This window comes from Aphelocoma coerulescens, chromosome 2, assembly GCF_041296385.1.
Source record: "Aphelocoma coerulescens isolate FSJ_1873_10779 chromosome 2, UR_Acoe_1.0, whole genome shotgun sequence".
Classification (NCBI taxonomy): Eukaryota; Metazoa; Chordata; class Aves; order Passeriformes; family Corvidae; genus Aphelocoma; species Aphelocoma coerulescens.
Genome location: NC_091015.1, coordinates 101,456,868 through 101,466,656, shown reverse-complemented (window position 1 = coordinate 101,466,656; position 9,789 = coordinate 101,456,868). Strand labels below are relative to the sequence as shown.

The 9,789-nt window shown below is 39.9% G+C and overlaps 1 protein-coding gene across 1 annotated transcript; it reads left to right on the top strand.

Annotated features, from left to right (window-relative positions):
* Nucleotides 1-272: 272 nt before the first annotated feature.
* Nucleotides 273-9,736, top strand: CHMP5 (charged multivesicular body protein 5). The gene is made up of 8 exons (XM_069004194.1): nt 273-426; nt 4,472-4,576; nt 5,310-5,356; nt 6,907-7,000; nt 7,084-7,155; nt 8,046-8,154; nt 8,529-8,641; nt 9,135-9,736. Exons 1-8 carry the CDS (start codon nt 358-360, stop codon nt 9,183-9,185), a joined length of 660 nt encoding a protein of 219 aa, XP_068860295.1. The 5' UTR covers nt 273-357; the 3' UTR covers nt 9,186-9,736.
* Nucleotides 9,737-9,789: the final 53 nt, after the last annotated feature.

Sequence of the window (9,789 nt, the reverse complement as noted above, 5' to 3'; positions counted from 1 at the left end):
CAAGTTTTCCTGGTATTTTTGACACATCAGCTGACCTACTGTTACGGGGGTGATTCTACACTGCAAGCCGGCGGTGCAGCTCCAGCAGTGGCTACAAGGGGGTGTGTTGGGGGAGAGAAGCGGAAAAGCGTCCCCGTGTGGGGGCTGCTGTGACTCCGTGCTGCCCGAGGAGCCCCTGACCCCCGCCGCCAGCCAGCGGGGCTGGGAGCTCCGGCCGGCGCCGCCGGACCGCGCTTCCTGCTTCCCGCGGCCCTTCCTCCGCGGGGCGGGGCCGGGCCGGCCGTGGGCTTCCGGGTCGGCCGGGAGCGCTGCCGCCGCTGCCGGGGTCGGGAGCGACTCCGAGGCACCGCCGCCGCCATGAACCGCTTCTTCGGCAAGGCGAAGCCGAAGGCGCCGCCGCCCAGCCTCACCGACTGCATCGGGACGGTGAGTGCCCGCCCTGGGGCGCCCGGGCCCGCGGAGCGCTGCGCGGCCCGGCCGCCGCCTCGGCAGGGGCGGGAGCGCCGGGGCGGCCCTAGGGACGCGCACCTGTGCATAGGTGTGAGTGTGTGTGTGTGTGTGTGTGTGTGGATACTGCGGTGCGTGGGCACGGTGTGTGTGTGTCCGTGTGTGGGTATGTCCATCACAGAACCACGGAATGGGTTGGAGGGGATCTTAGTGATCACCCAGCTCCGGCCCCCCTGCCATGGGCAGGGCCACCTTCCACTCGAGCAGGTTACTCAGAGCCACACCCGGCTGGCCTTGAGCACTGTAATGTGCAGGGATACACGGTGTGTTTTGGCTCAGCGTGTTTGTGTGTCCGCACACGTACACAGGGATGTACCTTTATGTTCATACACCCATGCCTGCGTTTGTGTCCTGTGCCGAGGAGCGCATCCCGTAAATGGGTGCTCACAGTGAGCATGGAAGGCATGGCTCTCCTTACATCCTCCTGGATGTTCTCAGCATTTCCATCTGAGAAGTTCTCTGACTGCACTAGCTAACTCCTGCCATGGCAAGTTGAGGCAAGGCAGGGGCAGGAGCAAGAAAATCAGTCTCCCCGTCCGATACAGAAGAGTGTTTTGTCTCTTAGGGGTGAGCAGGGTTACTGTAGGGTTGATGCCAAAGGTATGTGCAGATGGACAGATAAGCAAGCTCAGACCAAGTAAGAAATGCTCAGGAAACACGTGGCAAAACACTTGACAACTGTTGTATTGGCCTTCTTGCAAAAAAGGTTAAGAAAAAGTGTTAAGATTTATCTTGTAATTTCATAGTCCTTTTTTTGACTTTAACTTTTATGGGGAAAATGGTAGCATGATTTAGCAGCTCCCTCTGTTGTAAGCTAATTTGAAGAAGTGAAGAAAGAACGTGCAGTTGCTTGAGTATTCGTGTCAGTAAACAAAGGGCAGTAACAGCTGTGGTATAGATGTAGGTTAACTAAGCTTTGTCACTGGAACCTGACAACAAGAAGTTTCCATGGAGAAATCACAGTTTTCCTCCCAGAAGATCTATTTTGCTACCCAGTGAAAAGACTCTCTAAATTAAATACCTTATTTTTGTCAGTGCTACCTCCACAAACCCACACATCAGTCTCTTGTGTATGCCACTGGCTGGTATGAGGAGAGAGAGAAGTGGTCGTAATGTTTGTCTCAGTACTTTATCTTACTGACAAAAAATGTTTTAATACTGCTTTTTAGCATTATTAAGCCCAAACATAACTCTAAATATATTTAGTTAGAACAGTGAATACAGCATCTAATTGAAAACCAGGATTACCTTTCCCATTGTTGCCAGTAAACACTTTGGTGGATGACTTGAACTCCAAAATCCATGTGAGATACTGTCATTAGTACTTAAATTTGCTATTTTGGCAATGTAAGTGAAAGAGCAGGAAGCCTTGTGTCCCTCACAACTGACTCCGTATTAGTCTGTTAGATTTTTCACACTGCTTTTGCCAGTTCCAAGCTAATGTCCATTTTTCTAATATTGAGCTAAATCAAAGGAAAATTTAGATAGGTCAGCAGTCTGCTTCTGTTAAGATGTTGTTCAATCCTAGCAGAGTCTTGGGGTACATAAAAGTGTAATTTAAACAGATGTTTTGATTTGCAACACCAGGAATTTAGTTTTTTTTTTTCCAAAAAAATCCTGCTAAATGCAGTTTTAATCCTCTTCTAGTTGTTTGTAATTGCACTGTCTGAAAGTTTGACTATTGAAGACAGCAGATTAACCAAAAAGCAAAATTTCAGGTTCATTTTATGCATGTGATGACTTTGGCAACTTTGGCAATGATGAGTTACAGTGTGGTTTTTAAAACATGAAATCGAGAGCCTGTGCTGGTCAGCTGTTGAGAAATGAAGGGCTGGTTGCAAGCAGACCCCTTAAAGGTGGGTCATCACAGGAAGTGTATAAACCACCCTGTTTTGATGCCTTTCAATTTCTGTGGAAGGGATTAAAATGTAAGACATTTCTGTATACTAGTGAGCATGGGGAGAAACACTTCCTTTCAGTAGTTTGAATTTGATGAATTAACTTTTTGTGCCAAGTTGTATTCTATCTGGTTTGTGAAAGACTTGCTGTCTTTTCACAGTAGTGGAGTCTCTAGGATAGGTTCTGCTAAAACTACAGACAGTATTAGATTTTTTTTATCTTCAATTACATGTGAATTATTTTTAAGAGAGTTGTGTGAGATATTAAAAAACTTGTACTATTTCTTTTTTATGTTAAGTCCAACAGTTTAGAGGCTCAACTGCTGTGGCTTCTGGGGTGTCTTCTATCTTAGAAACATTTTGCTCTGCCTTTTGAAAGAGTCAAATTGCTTTGTAAGATACCTTACCATGTCAGTTCAGTGATAGTTAGCCATTAAATGGCAGTTGGGAAATGTGTTTGGTGAGCAGTGATTAATGAAACATTAGTTACAAACATCGATAACTCTTAGGCAGTAATCATGCCTATGTTTTGGATGTTCTTTCATGTGTAGGCAAGTTTAGTTATGTAAAATTCATTGCACTTAAAGGCAGGATTTTTTCTGCTTGCTGGCAGAGCACAGTCAGATGACTCAAAGCTGTCACGAGGCCGGTAGGAGGAAGGATGCACCAGGAAGTAAAGCATTAATAGTGTTTTTACTTTTTCTTCTTTCTAAACTTATGGTTTTTCAGAGTAGTAAATAGGAAACATAGGAACAAAAGGCTAATAGTTGTGACAATGGTGTTAAAATTCAGGTTCCCTTTCTTTTGTGTAAATTGGGACCCTTCTGTAGCAATGAAACATTCCTCAGTGTGCCTTATTTGTGAGTAATAGAAGCTCTTCAAGTCCTAATACACAGTCTAGTGTTCTGGATAAATTAGATTCATTCTCCCCTCTCCTGTCCAGTCTCATTTTTAAAAGCTGAGGTCCTGTGTCATGCGTGTGTGAAATTTTTACGTAGTTAATGGATACGGGAGGCTCTGTCTCCACTTCCTGGTAGTACTGCTTGAAAGAATCATATAAATAAACCAAATCACTGTTTTTCCCCCGTGGAGGCTGACCTCAAAGGTGCAGTTAGCTGATGAAGATCTTGAGGAGGTGCCATGCTTTGAACCTACAGGAGTATTAAAATCTCAAATTTTTCTCTTTCTTGCTATTAGTAAAATATTTGGCATAATAGAAAGCTTAATACAAATTTTTCAATGCCAGCTGTGCCCAAGCACTTTAATGTCTTGTGTGGAATGTTCATATCTGATGTTCTGCTCAGGATGCCTCTGGCAAAGGCATGTTGCTGTCATAGAGTGGGCTTTTAAAAGGGTCACTGAAACACTGAAATGAAAATCCACATAATTGTACATGCTTAGCAGCACCATTAGCAAGGCAGAATTGTAAATTTGCACTGATCTGTCTTATGCTATAATTGGAATGTCATTATAATCTAATCCCTAGAGAGGCTCCTTGGAATGAGAAGTTAATAAGCTTTATTTTGTTGTTTCCAAAGAAATGCTGGGGTAGTCAGTTCATGTTAAAAAGGCCTTTTATGAATTTGTATACACTGTTAGAACTACCTATACCCATGCTTGGTTATGTCATTTTTAACCCTCTTATGGTGAAGGGTTAAAATATATCCCAAATGAGAGCTCTGTGGAATGCCAGCAGGGTACACCTAGAAGTTTTCCATTCTGCTTTAGCCTGTAGCACTGTGTGTTACCAGAAATTCCTGAATGGAGTTCTAACCTGAGTGCATTTGCAAGGGAGCACCTCAAAATGATGGGAACATGTTACAGTGGCAGAGCTTTCTGCAGCCTCAGAGCATTGTTTCTTGTGCTCCTTGTAGAAGTTGTTTCACTTGATTCTGGTTTTGGATTCTAAACTGTTTATAAAACCACTGAGTGGTTTTATAAAGAAACAATTCAGTTAGAAACACAATAAAATGGAGGCTGTTCTTTTTATTGTCTTTTATTGTCCCATACCTGAATAAAACCTTAATGCATGTTGTTTTCTTTGTTTTCCCCCTCATGTATTAAAGGTGGATAGCAGAGCTGAGTCCATTGACAAGAAAATTGCTAGGCTTGATGCAGAACTAGTGAAGTATAAGGATCAAATGAAGAAAATGAGGGAGGGACCTGCAAAGGTAAGAATGTTCTATGGAATTTAAGCATGAGAGGATGTGACTCAAACTTCTTGTCATGTGATTTAGCCAGTTCATCTGGTTCTTAAAACTGTATCTTGCCCTACAGATGAGATATAAGGTCCTGCAGGATTTTTTTATTAGACATGCATCTTTGAACAGTGTTTTCATTGGTTTTTATTTGTTCCAGAGTCTAATGTAATTCCTCCTTGGGAAGTAACTTGTTTCCCTTTTTCCTTGTTACCTGAATTAAGTTTGGTAGAGAGGCTGTTTTGTTTGTCATCCAAAATAAAAAGCTCTACACTATGCCTAAACAGAGCAGGGCAACACATTTTTAAAGGGATGAACTTAGAATATAAAATGTGTCTGGAAATAAACATATCTGATACAAACTGTATTGTCAAAGTACCTGCTGTGGTATTACTTGATGCTGACCATTAAAATGTATTAATGAAAGCTAGTTCTGATGGACTAAGTTTGACATCTTATTCTCCTTACTGAAAACATAAATCAGAAGCTAGAAACTGAAAATATTTTCTACTAGAAGTTTTGTGTACTCTCCTGTTTTGTTAATCATTAATGCAGGCCAAATGCTGAATGTAACTATTGTTAAACTTTTGGCACTAGTAACTGAGAATCTTTTGGAAAACTTAAATCCAATGCATTAGGTTTAAACAGGATAACCAAGTGAAAAGTCAGATATTTTTTCCTAATGTAACACTATTGTGTCTTTCAGAATACAGTAAAGCAGAAAGCATTGAGAGTGTTAAAGCAGAAGCGAATGTAAGTTGAAACCTTTCTGAGTTTGTGGTTAATAAAAGGTTGTTTTCTTTGGGGGGCAATGGCACACTTTCATTTCTCTTTCCAGTACTCTCCTGAGCATTCTTTACAGAAAAATGCTGAACAAGTCTTTCAGAAGCATGTCCTTACAGATTTTGCATCAGCATGTTTATGATTTATATGTCAGTATAGAAATTTGGATTGGTACAAGATGACCCAAGTCTGTTCATTATTACGAATACGTTTGGCTCCTAAATTTTCTGAGAGATTGCCTCATTTTATATTATTGATTGATTACTGTAAGTTGTGTATTTGATGCTCTTGCTCTGGTTTACGGGAAATTTACCTCTTCTTTATGGACACCCTTGAGGACTTGAGTAGATGTAGTGCAGGTAATTGTGGCTCTACAGAAACCCTTAAGTGGACAGGATAGATGGTCCTGTGGTCTGGTCTTGTCTAGTGTCCTGTCTTGAAAGTGTCCAGCAACAGATCCAAAGGAAAGAATATCAGAACAAGGCAAGTGTTCAGGAATGTTTCATTGGAATATGTCATAGTCCATGAACTTCAAATCTTAGAAGCTGTCTGAGCCAAAGCTCCCATCATCTTGTATTTCACATCCCTCAGATGAATTGTACCTTTATGGACTCACTCAATTACTTGTTAAGTATTAGTGAACTCTTACCATCTAAAATATCAAATGGCAAGGAATGCAGTACTTTAATTAGATGTTGTGAGGAGGACTGATTGATTTTGGGCTTTAGGGTTTTTTTTCTGTTTTTTGACTATGCTGCTTGCTGATCTTCCTTGGTGGGAGTACTCGGCCCCTCATAATAGGCTATTGTCATATCCCTCAGTCATTTCTTTCAGATCTTGTGGAACAGTAATATATTCAGTCATTAGTTGTCCAGCAGGTTTTGCATTTGGATCCTCCTTGTCTATCAGATCTCCTGCTTTGCATGTTAGAAGGACTCATGGTTCATTTTTACATTTTTGTTCTTTTGTTTAACTTGGCATCGTTTACATTCTTGATTTGATACAAGTTTAGCTTCAAGAAGGATGATTTCTTAATTTTTAAAGTCTTTCTTTTCTCTGTGGTTACCCTTAAAGGTTTCCTTTTGGTATGCTATCTTCCCCCTCCTCCCTGCCCTGAAAAACTCCACAGGAGCCACTGTGGTTTGGATAACCTGCCAGCTCTTCTCTTCTCCTTACAGCATTAGTGAGCATGGCTGCATGTCTAGCTTATGGTGATTAAACTTTTGCTGTATCCTCACCTACTTTGTCAGTCTAGGCAAATATGGTGTTGCTGTCAGTTAAAACAAAGCTTAGTTCAGGAATAGCTTTGTCAGCTTCAAGTACACAGAAATGCATAATGGCCAGATTTTTATGAAGCTCTTTATTCTGCAATTCTGTATAATAAGTGAAAAATAAAAAACCAGATCTGTTCATATCTTTAGACTACTGCTGCTGCTTTTTCAACTCTTAAAAAATTAGGAGTGTTTGTGGTAATAAATAGTGTGGTGTTTTAAAGTCGTTATTTGCCTTTTTTTAAACAGGTATGAACAACAGAGGGATAATCTGTCACAGCAGTCTTTTAATATGGAACAAGCTAATTACACTATTCAGGCACTGAAGGATACAAAGACAACGGTACTAGTTTATTAATCTCACACTTGTTTAATTTGTTTAATCAGTGCTACATTAGATACAAGTATGATGTTTGGCTCTTCTAGGTGGATGCAATGAAACTGGGGGTGAAAGAAATGAAGAAAGCTTACAAGCAAGTCAAGATTGATCAGATTGAGGTGAGCTTTTATAGTTTAAATGATTAAAGAACAAAAATAATGTACTGAAATAGTGGCGAGTGGACTATATAATTTGAAGGTAAGATGACTATTTTAGTTCACATGAGTTTGTCTGCCCTATTTATGGGACCACCATCATAATTCCTTCCTGATTTTTCTGGTATTGCACAATCAGTTGTCTGCCTTATTGTACTGATAATTGTTTCCTTGCTGAGCTAATCTTCAATCTCTCCTCTCCTTTCCTTGCACTTCAGCATAAATGTTAGTGGATACTTCCTGCTGTGGCTTTTTTTTGTCCTTTTTTGTTTCCCTATACTAGTAACGTGCAGATTAGTCCTTTAATCTCCCAGTTCAAGGTAGTGCCTGATGAAAAAGAACAAAACCCAGAACCAACGAAACACTAGCCAAATGTCCGCAAGGCCTGGCCCTGACTTCAGAAAATGCATAAAACCTCCCCCATAAGATCTCTAAATATAATTTCAAGTACACTTCACTTAAATTCTTACCCAATGCCAGTGCTGAACTCCTTTAAGTTCTCTTTCCTATTCTGTTTTTTATATATGGCCTGCATTGTAAACCTTTAGGCAAGTATTGGTTCCTTACTTGTATTCAAGTACAGTGTCAATAATTATGCTAATATATCTTCTGAATTCTGCTGTGGCACCACTCAGGTTAGTGCTTATTTTCCAGATGGTAGATTTAATTTGTCTGCATTTCATACCTTTTCTGCTTTTCAGGTACTCTTGTCCTGAATGTGTGTGTCTTGACCTGTATTATTGCTGCTTCAAAAAAATGGTTTATGCATTAAAAGAATTGAGTTCTTTGTATTTTGGAATTACTAAACTGAATTTGAGTAAATATGGACCAATTTTAAATGATTCTTGCTTCAGGACATACAAGATCAGTTGGAAGATATGATGGAGGAAGCTAATGAAGTCCAGGAGGCACTGAGTCGTAGCTATGGAACACCAGAGATTGATGAAGATGATTTGGAAGCAGGTTAGGAAGGGGGAGGGTGATTTTTTAATGTTACTGAATATAAAAATCATCATATTGTCATACAGTGATTTTTTTTATTTCATTGGTCAAATGCTTTAAACGTGTTTTAAAAGGCTTTAACAGCTTTTTTAAACAGTAAAGCTGGATTTGCTTTAGGAGAAGTAACAAGAGCATGAGACAAATATGAGATACCAGTGGAATGCTACAAAGCAGGGAAGAAGGTTCTCTCCTGTGTGTGTGTATTTCTGACTGATGATTGATGCTAAATGAGTCTGAATGTAAGCATTCAGTATGAATCCTGAGTCTAAGAGCAGCTTTTCTCTTGCAAAAGGAACTTATTGCAAAATTTTTCAACCAACATAATTTAATTTCAGAACTGGATGCGTTAGGTGATGAGCTTTTAGCTGATGAAGACAATTCCTACTTGGATGAAGCCGCATCCGCTCCAGCAATCCCAGAGGTCACTCCTACAGACACAAAAAACAAAGTGAGTCCTTTGCTCTTTAACAGCAAAATACATTTTGTTTGTTTTGGATTAATCACGTTTGTGTTAGTTGCTTGATATTTGGGATCCTTAATATTTTGAACAAAAAACTGTGCTTCATGTTTTATGTATGTTATTTATGTATTATATGTATGGATGCTAAATACAGAGAATTTGAGAATACAGTGTACTGAATGCTTTTAATTATGTTTAGAAGAACTAGAATGACATTTTGTCAGTCAAACACTGCCAGTAGAATTTAAGTGTACCATTACAGCTCTAGTCTTAAAACCATAAGAAAGGCTTCTGTATGTTTGCTTTTGGGGCTTTAATAGAGCTTCATAATGAGGAAGAACACTGATGCTCTTGTTTTGATTCCAGCTGTCACACAGTGGCAATTGCAGATACAGACACTTTATAGAAGTAGTAAGGAAGTGTCTGTGAAATGTTCTGGTTGGTGGAGAGTCGTTAACCTTCTTCTTCTTCTTTCCTACAGGATGGTGTATTGGTGGATGAATTTGGGTTGCCAAAGATCCCTGCAACATAAATGTTTCAAAAGCACAATGGATACAATGAACTATACTTTCTGAATTGTATTACGAATCTTTTTTTTTTTTTTTTTTAAATTCTGGAGAACTTGTCCTTCCAGTGTAACCTTAATATCACTACATCCTAGAATGCAATATGAGTGGCTGGTGGTGTTCTTTCTTTGGAGGAAGTTGTTCTACTACTGACTTTTCTGTTAATGGAAAATTCATCGCAGTTCCCTTCAGTGGAAACAGTCAGTCTGATAGGTTTTGATTTCCGTATCTTATGGACAAAGTAAAACGTGAAGACTAGTGGTGGCTGTCGATAGCTGAGGTTTATTTTGACTTTGTATTATGTTTCTTGAGACTAAGACTACACGTTGCTGCTTACTCTCTGTAAAATAGCTCCCTTATTACTACGCCTGTTTGATAAAAGAACTGAAAGCAATTTTTAAACTACTGCAGTCCTGAAACTTTTATGCGATTGTACTTGTAACCTTCTTGAAAACTGCTCGGGTTATCATTAACTTTATGTATTCTATGGAGACATAAAATCACGTAGATAAGCAGATCCCTTTGTGTGGCGTTTTTGGTGATGAATTCGGTCCGACGAACAGGGCGGGG

Coding starts and splice junctions, on each gene's coding strand:
- CHMP5 (XM_069004194.1), top strand. CDS start 358: ATGAACCGCTTCTTCGGCAAGGCGAAGCCGAAGGCGCCGCCGCCCAGC. Junction 5,357..6,906: donor GTGTTAAAGCAGAAGCGAAT/GTAAGTTGAAAC, acceptor TTTTTTAAACAG/GTATGAACAACAGAGGGATA. Junction 7,001..7,083: donor TGAAGGATACAAAGACAACG/GTACTAGTTTAT, acceptor TGGCTCTTCTAG/GTGGATGCAATGAAACTGGG.